General features: G+C 30.0%; 1 protein-coding gene across 1 annotated transcript; it reads left to right on the top strand.

Annotated features, from left to right (window-relative positions):
• The first annotated feature begins 497 nt into the window (after positions 1-497).
• Positions 498-5,056, top strand: LOC129293387 (peptide chain release factor 1, mitochondrial). The gene is made up of 12 exons (XM_054931321.1): positions 498-602; positions 718-960; positions 1,272-1,372; positions 1,543-1,641; positions 2,223-2,406; positions 2,583-2,631; positions 2,717-2,795; positions 2,908-2,982; positions 3,059-3,136; positions 3,495-3,653; positions 4,479-4,574; positions 4,666-5,056. Exons 2-12 carry the CDS (start codon positions 804-806, stop codon positions 4,858-4,860), a joined length of 1,272 nt encoding a protein of 423 aa, XP_054787296.1. The 5' UTR covers positions 498-602; positions 718-803; the 3' UTR covers positions 4,861-5,056.
• Positions 5,057-18,550: the final 13,494 nt, after the last annotated feature.

The raw sequence follows: 18,550 nt of genomic DNA on the forward strand, positions 1-18,550 counted from the left end.
AAACTTTTATATTTATATTTTTTAAAAATTACTAAATAAAAATCTCTAAAATTATTTAAAAAGTTTAAAATATGAATAAAATTTTAAAAACATATGCATTAATTTTTTTGATATTTTAAAGTAATTTTAGATAATACTTCAAAAGGACATTTTTGTTGAATATTTATAACTTAATGATCAACCAACAGCTTGGTGGATGCAAATGAATTTTTAAAAGTAAAAAAAATTGTGTTTATTAATTTTTAAAAAAATTCATATGTGTTTTAAATATAAAAGAGATGTATATATAATTAAGATAAACTAGAAGGGGCTTAATATATTTTACTCAAAAAAAAAAACAAATCTCAGGTAAAAATCACCTATGGAATGGGCCGGACCCAACATGATGGTCCGTCAATGTTTTTCCCCGCAAACGAAGATAGGCCCATTTAATACTTCTGTGCATTTTAAATTTTTTTTTCTAATTAGCAAATTATTAATTATAATATTCATGCCCCCAACCGTTCCTAAATTTCTTAATCTATCATTCAAAGTTCCGACATCACAGGTTTGATCGCGCTCGTCTGCGAAGCCGCCTAGCAGAATAACGAATGACCCTTTTGGTACACAGCTTCAGTTTGCTAGATTCTCTGTTAGAGTTTCAGCGAGTATTTCTTGTTGTCCATTTTTGGCCTGTTCCAAAAAAATTTCATATTTTTTCCTTGTAATACTTCACAGATGAAGGGCGAGTATATCTTCGAAATGGCTGCTTGACGGGAGAAGAGAGATTTAATTTAGTTGTGGTGTTGTTAAAGTGAAACGAAATGACGATGAGAATGCAGGCTGGGTTTATTTGGCGTCGACTTTCTCTGGCGCTTAAGCAATATGAATCAATCTCTTCAACATCACATCCAAATTTTCAGCTTCGAGGCTCAGTCTTACAGTCCTCAATCCCTGCCATTCTTCGCTCTTACACTACCGGTGCGTTTTCTTTTCTTTTCTTTCTTTCTTCTAATTGTTAACTTCTGTTCTCAACTTCTATTTACTACTGTGCTCTTGCATAGTTGTTTTATGTACTTAGTCAATTGGATTATTTTATGTGAATTTAAAATTTATGGCGTTAAATATGCTTGGACGGAGTGGAAGTAGTTTTCATTATTTTATTTTTCCTCTCACAAGGGGGGAAAAATAGTGAGTAATAACTGATAACTAATCACTTTGATGGGAGGAGACAGAAATGCGGTGTAGAATTTGTTATAATTGTGAATCATGCTATTTTACATTTTGAACAGAAATACTACCCCAAATGTCTACGGCCCTCCTAAACATAATGGAACAAAGACTGTCGGCCATTGAACACAGGACTGCTTGTCTTCAGAATTTTCTTAATCAGGTAATCCTTTGCACTGCTTTCTTCATTGTGTTTTACTCTTCTTTCTTGAAATTCTAGAAATTTGAAGGCATAAATCTTTGCGTAGCCCTTACATGTATAAATAATGTTGGACGTCATTAATTATTGAGATTGTTTTCTCTTGTTCAATTTTTGTTGTTTTTTGAAGACAGCCAGAAGCATCACCAACGGAGTATGCCAGAGCTAATAAGGAACTTCGGAAGTTAAGTGGTTCCATGGCCATTATTAATGAATTGAGAGCCAAACAGAAGGTAATGAGTTGAATGATGCTGACCCTGTGTAAATATTAATTCTAAAGTTAGTATAGCTAAGACACGGGCCTTTATACAATATGTGATCTCTTAAAAATGTACCGATAACAGAGGTTTGCTTTCTTTGGATAGGAACCACTTAATTTTGTTGCTAGGGTGCCAATCAGACCTTAATGTTTATTTTAATATGAGATAACTTTTGAAAGTCTGCTATTTTTACTTCACGATGAGAGAGTGTAGCCTTAACAAGATGGTATGGAGCTTCTCAGAAGTTATACTGATTTTTTCCTTGAGGTAATTCTGCATGTCTATTGCTCATCTGTTATAGAACTTCATGGTGAGATAGTGTAGTCTTCATAAAAGGGGATGGGGCTTCTGAGAAGCCATACAGATTTTTCCTTTAGGTAATTCTGCATGTCAGTTGCTCATCTGTTATAGAAGAGTACCTTAACTTTCCATCATGCATTAGTTACCATGAGCTTTTTTTTTTTTTTTTTTTTTGCTTTGTTTTTGTTTTTGTTTTTGTTTTTGTTTTTTTGTTTTTGCTTTTTCATCTGATACAGTTTCCTTACTATCTGCAGGAAATAGAGAGCTTAAAGTCATTATTGGCTGAATCTTCTGAAGATAAAGAGATGGTTAAGATGGCAACAGAAGAACTGGGCCAGGCCCTGGAAGAAGAAACAAGACTGCAAGAGTTGGTACTGAAGTCATTACTTCCCAAAGATGATGCTGATGAAAGGGACTGTATTTTGGAGGTGAGAGCAGGTAAAGTATCACTGATGGAAATAAACATCTTATATTGATGCTTATCAAACAACTGCTTCAACTTTACTCTCTCTGTTTTTTTTTTTTTTGCTAAGATGTCTATTCATATGTACTTCCTCCCTCCCTAGTCCCCGGCATTTGTTTTGTCATTTTTCTAAACTAAGGTGTTTCATCAGGTACTGGTGGAGAGGAAGCTTCCTTATTTGCAATGGACATCTTTAAAATGTGAGATCACTTGTGTTGTTTCTTAAACTGGTTGGAAACTGTTTGCTAAAGCCTTCTGATGAGGATGTTGTGTGATGCAAAATAGGTATGAAAAGTATGCTCACAAAAATGGTTGGAGGTTTGAAGTAGTAGATGTAGCTCAATCTGATCTAAAAGGATACAAGGTACATATTATTTCTTCACTTTTGTTTATACTGTGTTGCATCAATTGTTGATATTAAAATTGATTGTCCTCTTATAGCTGATGTATTTTCTGTTTGGACCTCAAATTCTTAGGAGGCTAGTGCTGCAATTGCAGGAGCTGGTGTTTTTGGGAAACTTAAATTTGAGAGTGGAATTCACAGAGTGCAGGTTTAGTTATTTTCTATTATGTAGAAGTTTTAACTACTTTCATAAATTACTGACAATTTTTTTTTTTTTTTAACAGCGTGTTCCTGTGACAGAAAAGTCAGGACGTGTTCACACAAGTGCTGTTTCTGTCGCCATTCTCCCTCAAGCTGATGAGGTAATTTTCTTACAGATCAATGCACTGTGTTTTTCTTTTTCTTTTTGTTTTCTTTTTTCTTTTTCCTTTTTTTGGGGGGGGGGAGGGAGGGGTACAGTGTTCTGGTACTTGAATGTTTCTTGTATCCAAGAACATATTTTGGTATTTTGAAATATATTTTCCTTTATAATAACAAAACTTGGCATCACTTTCTACTTAACCTGCATCTCCTTTTCTCTTTCTTTCCCTCGGTTCTGTTTAATTGAATTATAAAATTTATTATCTTGTATGTTCTCTTTTATTTGGTACAATATGATGTTTCCTTTCCCGCTGTCTTTTTGCAATATCTTATTTTATTGCATGCCTTTGCCTTTTGTAGGTTGACGTTCAGTTGAAGAATGAAGACTTGAGAATTGATACCTATAGATCTGGTGGTTCGGGTGGTCAGCATGCAAATACAACCAATAGTGCTGTTAGAGTAACTCACATTCCGACTGGGATGGTGGTGGCAATACAAGATGAGCGTTCCCAACATATGGTGAATATTGCTAGTTTTACGAAACTCACATATTGCTAGTCATGATTATGTTTGTTTCAGCTCTAGGTTTAATTGAAGATAGAAGCACAGGAATTGACATTTCCCTTGATTGACTTTTCAATCATGTTTATTGGCTTTATCCGTTATTTCCTACCTCATTTCTTTTGATAGCCAGTAAAGGGCAATGTAGCTGTTGAGTTGTATGCTGCACATGTTCTTTTTTGACAATTTTACTTGTTTGAGTTACCTCAGAGTTAAATTAGATTTACACTTCATGCTCATGGATAATATTCTTTTTGAAAGTTTGTTTGTGGCATATTACATTGTTTCCTCAAAACTTCCTCAAACTTTGTCCGTAGAAGGGTTAAAACTTTGTATGAGATTTCATTTTTCACTGTTTTTTATCCTTTTTACAAACTATGTCTCCTTCGTCACATAGAATGCAATGAAATGGGAAAGAGAATAGAATTAGAATGCAAAAGGTGATTTGTTACATGAAAAATGGCACTTACAGAACACTTGATTAAAAAATGTTATAAAAAAAGTTGAGTGATAATGACAAGGACGTAATACACATCGCCTATTTAATTTTTTGTGCATCGGAAATAAAATATCTTTCCACATTTATACCAAACAGTGTTGGATCATGTGAATTCCAGGACTGGCCAGAAGGGAAATTTAAGAAGTTAAAGATGAGTCAGATTGGTCAATTATAATTATTGATAAATGATGATGCCATTTTTTCCCGTCTATACATGTATTTTCTTCTACACGTGTGGTCATTATTGTTTCCTTACATATATTTTCCTGACCATGTCTGCTTAGAACAAAGCCAAAGCATTGAAGGTACTGTGTGCGAGGCTATATGAATTAGAAAGGTCCAAACTTCAAAGCAGTCGATTGAAAATTCGATCTGAGCAGGTAGTAGGAAGAGATGTTTGTTGCTGGCATTGTTAATGAGGAGACCACATATTGTTCTGTAAATTGACATGAGGCTTGTGAAACTGGACAGATTGGTAGTGGGGACAGGTCTGAACGCATCCGAACATACAATTTTCCTCAAGGCCGTGTGACTGATCATAGAGTCGGCATTACTCACCACTCCATAGATGATGTGATGCAAGGTGAGAATTTGGATGTCTTTGTTGATGCTCTTTTATTGCAGCAAGAAATGGATGCTATTGCGTCTTTTAGTTCTTCTCAGTAATGCTGCTTGCGGAATCAGTTATTTCCTGATGAGATTGTTTTGAATTTATGGACCCTGTTCAAATTTATTACTTCTAATGTGCAATGAAGACGATTCGAAATGTAAACGGGAAACAAAGAACAGGGCAGCTTTGGATGTAGAAACTGAGTTCGAATCCTCTATATTTACAAAATGAGTGCAACATAGTTTTCTTCAATTATTGATAAACTTTCTTGATTTAAAATAACCCAATCCTTATAGTTTTTAAACTTAGTACAACATAGTTTCTATAATTTCTTAATTCAATAAACTATAAGGATGGAATTATGTTGTGTCAAATTGAGGCGCCTAATTGATAATTGAGGGAAAAAAGTTCAATGATTAAAAGTTATAATATCCCAAATGACGTTCTTGCATAATGATGAGATCTGGATCTCGTACATAATTAATGTTGTCTTGTGTTGCTCTTCTTTCTTGAATACACTCTTTATATGTAATAATTCAATGTATGAATTAAGATGATTTAATGGCTTTTTTAGAGGCTACTTGTTCAAGTAGGACTGAGCAAGAAACTGAATTATATTGTTCATTTATGGGGAAAAAATTGATGTGGTTTTTATTTATGAACTGGACTGTGTTGTCATTATCTGGATTATGTTGTAAATCGATTTTTTTTTAATCGTAAACAAAGAAATCGATTGAGGGAGCATGTTGTAGATGTGCATGGAAATTGAATCGGTGGTTTTTGTCAAGCCAATTTGTAAATTGTTGAGATTATATGACATTGATTTTCTGTTTGACTCTTTTTCGTTTTAATAGAAATAAAACAAAATAGTTACCCAAAAAAATTAAAATTGTCTTCTAAATAAGACATTGTGACAATCAAGAATTAAAAGATAAAAATTAAAATCAGACTATTTAAAATAAATTAACTGTGATGGTCCATTCCGGCCGTACAATGTATAGGAGAAATGAAAACATGTCTTCTTTTCAAAGTTTATCCAGCCATCCCTCCAAAATTAAAAAAAAAGTAAAAATTAAATTACATAATCTTCATTTACGTTCTATTGAAATTAAATTAACTCTGGAAGTTTGTGTGTTTTTAAATATAAAAGTTTACATAATTTAAACAAAATTCAGAAATTTTTGTAATATAATTTTTTTTTCAAGAGAGGATTATATAATTCTAAAAAGTACAAGTATTTTTTAAATTTTAATAAATTTCTTTTAATATGCATTATTTTATAACAGATATAGATTTGTTTACTAAACTTGTTAAAAGAAAAAAAAAAAATATATATATATATATATGCAGTGGATTTCTTAGTAGACTTCATGGTATTTAATTGGGAGTTAGCCTTCCTGCTTTGCAAAGGAGGGCGGAGGAGGAATCATTATAAATCTGGATCATTAAGTTAGATATGATGATTTAAATTTGATAATTTTTAAAAACATAGATTTAATTTAAATGGTTGAACAATAGATGAGTAGTGGAGGTAAAAACAATGAAAATAAACTCATCCCATTTAATTGTACCCCGTGAATTCATGTAAAATCCTCCTCTTCTTTTTCCAAGTCCATATGATCAGCACTCAGTAGCAGTATTAAAAATTTGTGGTAGATGTACAACTTTGGTGGTGGAGTTATGGGACGGTTTAGTTTTCTCACACTGCAAAGATTGGGTGTGAGGAAAGTTATAATTGAATCTGACTCTACCATAATTATAAATATGCTGCAACAGTAGTTGTCATATTTCTGTGTAAAGAATAGAATCCTTTGTCAAATACAGAACAGGATTGATGATAGTTGGAATATATGAGTGGCACGAACTTATAGAGAAGAAAATTTTAGTACTGACTAATTAGCCAATTGGAGTTTATCACAGGAATATGAATTATAAATTTTGAGTGAGCCTCCTAAATGTTTACTTAATTTACTGTATAAGAATAAATTGAATTTGACTTGTTCACAATTAATTTGATATAATTTTGTTTGGACTTTATTCACGTGTACCGAAAAAGGAAAAAAAAGGTTGTGGGTATATAATGGTACCACAAAACCATACAAATGTACCACGATGGCTTCATAAAATTGAGTGAATCACTTTTTCTTTAGAAAAGTTGACGGTCCAAACTCCAAACTCAGCAAATAGGGGGAAAATTATATGGAAATAAAAACCAAAAAGTAAACATAACAATGCTTAAATCTAACTAAATGATAATTCTTCCGCCCCATGTTACAATATTAGACTAATTTGATATTTTATAATATAAGATGTTTTGAAAAGTTAATGATTTATTAATGAAACTTATTTAAAAATTATCCCTTATTATTTCAGTCTTTAAATATTTTCTCTCTTTCATCTTCTTATTAAATAAATGATATTTTTAAACTTATATTTATTTTTAAAAAAAATTGAAATTTAAATTATATTTAATTAATTTCATTGACGTTCACAATTTTACCAAAAAAGACATGTTATAAAATGAGGCGAAGGAACAATCAAATATCAAATAATTGTATTAAAAGAAATCCAACCCAAACAAGAGAGTGACTAAACACTAAAAAGTATAAAGGCTACATAAAAAAAAAAAAAAAAAAAGATGCCCTTAATATAAAGTTTATAATTTTATTCACATGGGCATATCTCTTTAACTCCAATCACAGTCCCTATTTTTGTTCCTCAATCACTATGTTGTTGTCCCCAACTCTCTTTCTCTTCCCTTCTCCTACCTGGAAACCACTATCCCACCTTCATGCATATATCCCCTTTTGTCCCCAGCCTTCTTGAGTGCGAGATAGGATACTACACACACATGGGAGAATGACAACTAAATCTCCAAAGAACAAATTAATGATAGAAAGAATGATATTGAAGTCCCATAAAAATGAATTAATTACAATTAGGTCATGAACAAAATTTTAGGTAAAATAAACTATAAAGATCAATTCAAATAGTTATAAACAACAATTCAAATTGCAATTGGAACCTTTAAATTGTTATATTTAGAATTTAAATATCATATTTACAATTTGAATCTTTAAATTTGTAACTGTTTGAATTGATATTTACAATTGATTTTTCTAAAAAAAATTGTTGAAGACTTAACTATTATTAATTTCCTGTTTTGGACCTTAATTGTCATTCTCCCTTAATAATAATTAGGTCCCCAATGTATTTTTGAAAACATAAATTATGAATATTGATTTAAACATTTGAAAATAGGATTTAGAATTTAAATGTCTTATTTGTAATTAAAACTCTGAATTTTCAACTAATATTTGAATCAATATTTGCAACTTATTTTTTAAAAAAAAATCAAGGACCAAATTGTCATTAAGCTTTTCTTTCTAAACATAACCAACATTATTTCCATATATGTTACTCATTTTTTTAATTTTTTTCCCTAAAAAAAATAGAATTATCATAATACCATGACATGTTTTTTGGTTGACTAAGAAGGAGATTGCCAATCTGTATGTAATATAAGGGACTCACAATTCTTTGGGGATCTTCTTCATTCACTCTTGGAGCTCGTTTTGAGACACAGGGACAACAGAGGAATGGGATTTTGCTTTTGCTTTGTGACAGACACAAAATTAGCAACCGCTAAAAAAGCTGCATCAGTAGGGACAATGACAAGATTTAAGGATGGGGTATCCTTCTATATTATTGGTTCATCTAGATTTTTCTGTGACCAAAAATCATGTTTAAGATCCACATTTTCAAATTTTAGGTTAATAATTGTTTGGATTTTCTATTATTTTTTAAACATTAAAATCAATATTAATTTTTTAAAAAATTATCTGGAACTAGATGCTACTCTCTCCAGTCCTATATATTAGATGTCTTTTAAAGTACAATCTAGTTTACTTTTATAAATCGCTGATGAAATTATTTTATTTTAAATTAAAATCTATAAACTATTCATAAAAAGTAAAAGAAAAAAAGATACAGAAAAAATAATATTATATAATTTGTTATTTTTTACTTTTTACTTGAGAATTATGTTTAAAATTTTACTTACTTTTATTTTTTGTTACTTTTATTGTATTGGTATTGATGGAATTAATAAAAATTGCTTATAAATAAAATTGAATGGAGTATAAATTAATCTAGATTTAAGTTGTGATGACTTTCAACGAAAATAAGCTCATGTAATATTTTATTTATTCATAAGACTAAAGTTTACAGCTGTAATTAAAATATATCGTGTCCTTTAAAAAAAATGTTTTAAGAAATGAAACAAAATTAGAGCAGGGATTTCGTACAAATCACTTAAAATTATACGCAATATTTATCAAAACAATTGTATGTGTTATTATGAGTTGGATATGACAATGAAGTACTGATTTTTAATCACATGGCAAGTGGCCTAAGATGGTTGGAGATGAAACCATTTTAAATTTCAAAAGGTATGAGAAAGAGATGACAATTATGTGATGCTTATTTCTTGTGGTCCCTCATTTTGACCTAAAATAAATATATGAATAATCAACAAAATTCATTAAAAAAGGGTTGATCCAATAATTGGTTTCCAATGGTAGAATCAGGGGTACTACAATTATATTGGAACCTCTCCACACACATATTCGTACATTTGAAAGAAACGTGACCCAAGAAATTAAGTGCCTACTTGATTTCTGTTTTAAAAAATAAATAAAAAATTGTTTGGGTAAAGATTTTAAGTTTAAATATTTTAAATTTTTCTATTTTTTTATTAAATAAAAAATAAAAACATAGTAAAGTTATTTTATTTATTTTATTTTTAAAGCACATTACATTTAACTACAATAAATTATACGCAATCATGGTTCATTATGTTATTATTATAGACTATCATTATTAACTACTAGCGACTATTACTATTGATTCTTTTTTAACTCTAAAATCATAAAGTTGCCCTTATTAATTTATAATTAACTCTGAAATTAAGGTGATCATGGGAATAACTCCAAAAAAATTATCAAGTTTGTAAAATCACATAAATGGGATCCCAAGATTTTCAAACTTTTAAAGCACTATATCATAACTTTCACAAATCATCAAAGTAAAATATATTTACAAAAATATGGAATACTAATTTGTATCAAAGCATTTACATTTAAGTCAAAAAAAAAACAATAATTCATTGTAATAGAGTAGACGTGTGCCATGGCATGTCATTTGTATGTCACTGCATATTTTTTTCTGTGCCATGTGCTGCAACACATTATAAATGACGGCTTCTGTTGCTATCACTTGGCAATAATAAGGGAAAATTCCAAGACGCCTCATTTTTCCATCCAATGTAACATTCCAAATTTATAATCCTATATTAATGATTGATTACAGAATGAATTAGTGTCTTAGTGTGAGATTAAGATTTTGGATAGTGAAGTGTTGAATTGACTTGTTGAGATGTTATATAAATAGATATAAGTAGAAGAACGATATCCAGTAGTAAAGCGTGTGAGCATAGTGAGGATTCCCCTCATTGTGCCACGCACTGCGGCTAATGATGGATGCGAAGTGGTGCATGGAGTAGAGTTTTGATAAATTAGAATGTGTCCAACTCATGAAAACAAAAGAAAAAAAGGAGAAAATGGAGGTCTAGCATGGAGAAGAGAGGGAACCTCTGCTAGGATAATGACTTCCAGGAGAAAGGATGACGTTTCCAACCTGCTATTTATCAGATAAGTCTTATACTACCTTAACCTCTGATTTTACCTTGTTTTCTCTTAGTTTAAACTATTTAGAAATTAAATCTGAAAGTTTTAAGGAGATGATTTCTTACTCTATAGTAATAAAAAGATTTTTTAAGACTAAACTAGTACCTTATAACTAGTTTGAGTTGGAACAATAAAATTTTGAAACCATAAGCTCAATTTGATCTAATCTAGAGAGAGTAGTAAGAGAAATCTAACTAGGTAAAGGCTAAAGCTTATATTGAGTAGTAATCAGTTGTAATGCGCATGAGTGAATGTGAATAGAGGAATTGATAGTGATTAGGTGTTAAATTGCTATAATTGGCATTTTTAGTTGATGAAGTCATTGATTCTGGATGCCTAAATTGTGTAGATTCTTACATGCGACAGGTTGAATAACGAAAGGAACTCAAATAGGGTTGTGAAACACGGGTAATTCTTTTTATTAAATAGAAGGGTTAAGATAATTATATAATTTGTTATGTAAATTAGCTATATAATTGTGTAGAAGTAAATGTAAAATTGTGAGTGTTATTTTATGAATTTTATGCATGACTTAGCATTTTAAATGGCTTTAGCATGAAAAATAAATGTGTGAAATAAAAGTTAATGATTTCTATGCTTTGTTTAATATATATATATATATATATATTTTTGAGCAATTGTTTAATATATATATATATATATATATGGTGTAAGATTCGTGGAAAAGAAGTGAACCATGTGTGAAAAGCATGATTATAGGGGGTGGGAGTTCACCCAAGATATGTGGGGATATGTGTGAGTGGAGATCAGAGTAAACAAATCCATATAATAGGACTAGCACCATGGAAAATTCAGTGCAGCATATTATGGGCTGATACTAAGGGTAATTCGGTCAGCACTATATTGAAACTATTACTATGGGACATTCAGGCAGTCTAGCAACTTCCTAATGCTCGTTAGGATGCAGTTAGGAGTCAATGACGCCTCTATTATAAGTATGTGAAAGGGAAAAAACTATAATTTATAGGTGGGATAAATTACCTTTAGTTGGGTATTTCTACAACCAAAAATGTGCTCGAGTCAATGAGTGATTGATTCATTAGAGCCTATGGTTTCGTGTCAGAGAGCTTTAGAGGATCGGTGGATAGATGATCATGCTAATATGTGAAAATAATTTATATGAGAAAAATTTATGAGTAAAGCTATGTTATGATAAATATATGTGCTATATTTTGGTTTTACTACTTTGGCATGATTATTTGTACTAATAGATATTGAATGAATTATATTGATTACTAAGATTTTAATTGCACACGTGATTATTTATATTTTTCAGGTTTTGGTAGTGGCGGAGCAAAGGGAAAGGAAACAGGTTGAGTAGAGATTCCTTTGAAAGGCCTATTATAAGTTGGTATAATGAAATCGAATGTAATAGTAGTAGTTTTGTATACAAGTTATCATAGAAACCAACACTTGTGCATAACTTGTGAATGTGTGTGTGTGTGTGTGTGTGTGTGTGTGTGTGTGTGTGTGTGTGTGTGTGTGATTTTCGAGATCTAGCCCACCGCGTGTGCGTACACGCGCGCGCGTGCACGCGTGCGTGCGTGCATGTGTGTGTGTGAGAGGTAAAAATAATGTTGTGAGCTAGTAGATATATTTATATGCATATTGGTAAAATTTGGCCATGCATATGGATGAAAATAGGAAAAGGGAATTTAGCCCAAATTATGCATTATGGGTGGTTTACAAGCCAAATGTGTGTACGTGTATGGTCAAGGCCTTAAAAGTGATTAATAACTTATGGTTTCGATTGGTAATACTCAAGTGGTAAATTTTGACTTAAAACAATCAAAATGTACTTGAATGTTCAATTTTTAAATGAGATGTCAAATTTAAATGAGACCAATGTCATTGGTTAAATTTTAAAACAAATTTCGTATGGGCACTTGAACCACCTTAATTGGATATCAAATGTGAAAACGGCACACTTTTAAAGTTTGTATTAAAATCTAAAATTTGACAACAGATTATAATATGTGTGCCATGGCGCATGTGGCACAAGCCACAGCGCATGGCCCCTGTTTTGACTCAACTAGGTTGAAATGCACATGTTTTCTTGTTATTTGATGTACTTTTGCATATTGCTTCTATTGTGTAATATTTTATAACTCAAGTAATTTATGAAATGGTTTTGAAAATATTTTATTTAGGATCCCAAACTTTTAAAGGAAATGATTTTGAATTGTTTAGTAGATTCCGTAAAGGGTCGTATGGTAATGTCATTGAAGGCATTATATCTTACATTCGATTAAGGTAATCTTGGTGTCTACATAAAGCTTTCTCTGAGTTTATGCTAATGGCATTAGTTTCACATTCAATTCATTTTTCAATCAAAAGTTGGATACTCATTTTCAAATTCAACTACTTTTACAAACAATACACAACTTAGGAACCTAATTTACAATTCAAGTGCCAAAAGCATAAACATAACCCTAAATCACACTTGATAGAACACAGGACAGGTATGTAATACACCACAACACCTACAAAGCATATTTACAATAATTTTAATGCTCAACCCATTGATAAAAAAAATAGAAGAGAGAGTCTCAATTGCATAAATCATCACATAACCATTTAATCACATACTGACTCACTCCTCATTTGTATTAGAATTTTGACCCTTTTTAGATATCTTATATAAAACTCATACATTCTAGAGCCCAAAATACACAGCTTAGTTTAAGGAAAACATAGTGTAAGTAAGTAAAAATATGAAATCATCTCCCAATTGGCTATATTATGATAAAATATACACATAATTCTAAAAAAAATGAGGCTTACAAATTTAGGGTAGAAATCCTAAGATTCGAGCTTTTCCCTCAGTCCTATCTTGATGAGCTAACTCCCTTATATTGTTTTTATGCCTCTAACATGAAACTATTCTAGCCTTTTACGCATGAGAAGCTATCTAGTCAAGGTTATTTAACTTATTTGTAGGTCACAATTTTCCCTAAATCTCACACTATGAAATGTCATTCTTCTTAAACTAGCCTTCTTGTAGAACAAGTGAAAACTAGATTAGATTCAAATCCATCAATAACCTATGGGACAATCCCTCATTAAATAAATGGGATAAATTATATATAAATATATTAAGGTAAGTTATTGAGCTCCGAATAACGGCTATATCACATGGATTTTATCACATATTCCTTTTCCTAGATGAATTCCTGCCTCACATAATCATGTAATGCACAAGTACAGTAATCTGTAGCATGTATATAATTCAACATATTCACATATCAAATAATATCATTGTACTTCACACATTACCACTTTACATCACAACTTATCATGGAACTCCTCATCATGTTATGTTATTGAACTCTATAATACCATATACTCGCGTACTACCATGTCATCCGAGAACTTCCCAATTTATCATCTCACCTATTATTCATAACATATACACAAATGTACCATTTCATAATTTTTTTCCCAACATCATCATATGATTATATAATGTCACTTACCACACTTGCATTACAAACAAATTTCACAAGTTACAATAATAGTTTATTAACCAAAGTAACTAATTAACAAACAAAAGTATAAGATGATTTTCCTCAATTACCTCAAACGTTTAAGGCCAAAGGTTTACCCCTAAAAAAAAACACTTCTAAAGTTATTCCAAGCTTGAGTGATGCCAGTATGTAATTTAATCTATAAATTACCATACCAAAATCATCAATATCATGATTTCAAAAACTCTTACTCCTTAACCTAATACTTTAAAACTCTTAATATCACAACCTCATCACTTTTAAATATACCATTGGATTCATTAACTTCCATTAAGTCACATTAACTTTATTGAACTTCCAAGCTAATATTAATGGCATCACACTTCTCCAACTACCACATTTATTGTGGATTTTCATATATTAATGACCCTTAACCAACAAAAACACATTTATTGCTCTTTTTAGAGTTTAAACAACTTAAGCAACTCATATTAACTCTATTTAAGTTAATGAGTTCATACTTATAACTTTTATGGATCAAAAATCAACTCTTCTGTTCAAACCCAAACTCAAAAGTTCTCAAAAGAAGAAGATGAAAGAAGATTAATGCTTAGAAAACTTACTTTTAGTATTTAGAAACTTTAAAATACTCTCAATACTTTAAAACTCTAAGCCCTAGCAAAGTACACTTCAGATTTTCATTCCTCTCTATTAACTCTTTTTATTTTCTTTGTTTTTCGAACTAAATCATGATTGATAAGTCATGATTTTTGTATATGCACTATGGCACTTACTCCCTGTACTATGGCATGTAGCATGAAGAGCTTTACCTTGTGTGAACTCGAGCCATGTGCCATGATATATGATTCCTGTGCCATAGCATGTGGTGCAAAAGGCTTCTTTCACTCAAGTTGGCCTTTGCACCATGGCACATGATACAAATGTCATGGCGCATGGCGCAAAGACCTCTTTTCTCATATAATCTTCTCTTTTTAGGGCTTAAGTGGCTCGTTATCATTGCAGACCCAAATCATAAGGTTATAACCACAACCCAATAGGTTAATTAACACTTTTAAACTGCACACCACATTAATTTACTCAATTATCCTCAACAACTAATGTAAACTCGTTTAGTTTGACTAATTTGAAGTTAATTTTTTTTTTGATGTTACAAAAATCATTTTTAAATTAACATAAACAAAAATATTTTTATTTTGTTTTGCTTTGAAAAATAATTTGTAAGAGTTGGTATACAAAATAATTTTTAAAAACAAAAAATTGAGAACAAAACCAACCAGACAGTGACTGTATAGATTTATTTTTTAAAAAAAAGAATATTCCAAGGCAGTCCCATAAAATTAATTGATATTCAGTTATTTATTTTGTAGATAATTGATATTTAGTTCTTGCTCTAACTTGAAACTTGAAAGAAGAGAAGTATTAAATATTAATTGCTTAGTAGGAGATGATTAAACTTGTTGCTGGTAAGAAAAATTAGGTATATTGCCCCTGCAATGTGCAAGAAAAACATAACTAAAAAGTTTTTGTCAAAAAATTTAACTTCTATGTATAAATGGATATAATATACTCCTCTTTTGAAATATATAAGTCACATTCTGAGAATATTCTCTGTTATCAAACACAAGTGGTTTTGCAAAGTACTATAAATATATAATATTATCCTTTTAAAATTATCCCTGAAAAAATACTTTAAATTATTGAAACTAACTTTGACTTTCCATTAATTTTTTGGTTTTCCATGCATGATTACTAACTAAATTAATTATGGGTAAAACAGGAAACTAAAGAAAAAAATTATTTTCTAAATATCAACTACATTTAATTATATTCATTGGTCTATGTGTATCAATATACATTCGGACTTATATTTGCTAATAACAAATTAAAGGAGTGAAACATAAAAAATATAGGAAGCAACACCACTTAAAATATTGCATAGATGTTATACCAATGCCAAGGGTCTATTCTAGTAAAGTGTGTAAAGAATAAAATTATGTGAATTCCAATAAAACATATGAATAAATATTACAAATTAAAAAAATAATTGCATTGAACTTGAAAAGAATTTTAACATTTATCCAAACGTATAAGAATTTATATTTTATATTAACATTTATGATTAAGTACATTATTAAAAAGCATTGTCGAAGAAAATGAAAGAGCACATCTTCTGATAATAAAGTGACATGGTATTGATAATTAAAAACATTATTTAAAAAAAAGCATTGTCAAAGAAAATGAAAAAGCAGACCTTCCTATACCTATCGCCAAATCAAAAAGTTTATTAGCAATATCAACATCATTTGGTGTGAAAGTGAAACATCCAAATTAGAAATAAAGATGACAATTTGATTAAGAAAAATAAAGTATCCACACTTTAAGAAGTAAGAACTTGAAAGTGCATGAATAATTTTGAAGACACATCAACATCATATATAGTGATAGCGAAAACATTTCCTATTTATTGATAAAACACCAATACAAAGCTAAATTATTCATCACGATATTTTTATAAATACATAAACACTATATTTTTTCATGAATTTGAAATATCTCTACGTAATGTATGGACATCAATTTTGGTTTGGCTAATATACTGAAAAAATCCATATGTCTTCACTTGCAAACAAGGATGCTTAAATGATATATTCTAAAAACAGAAAACAGAAAGGAAAAATCATTAATACATAAATGTGACATGGAACAAAAATCTGGTACATATTTAGGTTACAACTAAGCCATGTGCGCAAAGTGAAATGAAGCATTTGAACAACCAACATGGTGTCATGGAAATAGAATGAAAGCTTTATTTGCCTTTATATATAAATATCAAACATTTGAAGCAAAATCGTGCATGTATGTACCACATTCTTAAACGATAAGATTTTAATGCAAAGACTAGGATTCTTCACGAGACTAGGTGGCCCAACTATATCTCAATATTGGTTGAATCACTTGTGTTTTCAAATCGGCATTGGACCAAGTAATTAACACTTGATGACTTGATTTGACCCATAAACACTCCTAATTGCAACTATTTATGTTCACATTATTTCTTCTTACAAATCAATTGCATTATGTAAATACATATTTCTGATTACCATGACAAAGGCTTAACGGATTCTTCGTTGTTAATTATTACATATGACTTGCTATTTGGATTTGGATTATATTTAGATTTATTATTGCTGGAATGATTCATGTTTGGGACATGGATTGATGGAAATAATGAATGAAGGAAATGTTATTGGAATTGTGATATGAAATAGGATGTGGTTCGATAAAAAGGAAAAAAAATACATATTTCTAATTACCATGACAAAGGCTTAACGGATTCTTCGTTGTTAATTATTACATATGACTTGCTATTTGGATTTGGATTATATTTAGATTTATTATTGCTGGAATGATTAATGTTTGGGACATGGATTGATGGAAATAATGAATGAAGGAAATGTGATAGGAATTGTGATATGAAATAGGATGTGGTTTGATAAAAAGGAAAAAAAAAAAAAAAGAAAATAATGCAGTATGATTATTGATCTCTAGAAATATTAAGAATTAAACAGATGTGATTGAAAAAATTATGACAATAAGATTAGATTGCTCAACATGAAATTTGAATCACAAACATCTAATCCTTCAGTTGTCTCTTATGTATGAATGAAATCTCACTTATTTATTAGCTCTAATTTCAAAAGCCAAGATGACTAACCTCAATTATATGTGCATTATCATCTTTGTCCTCATTATATAGAAGGTCATTTCATTTTGAAAAACTTACTTAATTGACACAATTATTAGTAAAGCAAATCTTTTATGTAAATCTTTAATTATAATATGCTTTTTTGGGAATGAATTATGTCAGTGTAAAACTAATCATGATCAAAAATTATCGTAAAAATTATTATAGTTACCTACAAAACATACAAATAATAATTTTGTTATTTATTGTTTTCTAAAAATGTTAGACAAGGATCTCGATTTTTTCTATTGAAAAGGCTTAATTTTTTTAGAGAATTAGGAGGAGTGACGACATTAAAAGACAAAAAATTGAATTAAAGTAAAATAAGAATTAAAATATTTGAAAATTTAAAATAAAGGCCAAATATTTTTTTAATGAATTAGTTTAAAAATTAGTTAGTCTCATTTCATAATTTGCAACTATTAAAACAAGTACTTGTAAGTAAAACTAGTTAATTTGCAAAGAAAAAACTTGTCAAACACTTCACTATTTTCAGTGATTTGCTATTCTCATACCTTTATTTAAAACTCTTTTTAAATAAGATACATTAATTTGTGAAAGAAAACATTTTTCAAGCAATAATATACTTCTTCCAAACTACAATATAAATTTTTATTAACTAATTTATGTTTTTAAAAAAAGTTGGTTAAAACCTTAATTTTTTAAAAAAATTTGCATCTTTCCAATCATGCCATTGTGTATAATAAATATAATATTTGATTTATTGAAAACACCCTCATTAATT

Source organism: Prosopis cineraria, unplaced genomic scaffold (genome assembly GCF_029017545.1).
Source record: "Prosopis cineraria cultivar Desert tree isolate PC_DT_omini unplaced genomic scaffold, ASM2901754v1 PC14, whole genome shotgun sequence".
NCBI classification, from domain to species: domain Eukaryota; kingdom Viridiplantae; phylum Streptophyta; class Magnoliopsida; order Fabales; family Fabaceae; genus Prosopis; species Prosopis cineraria.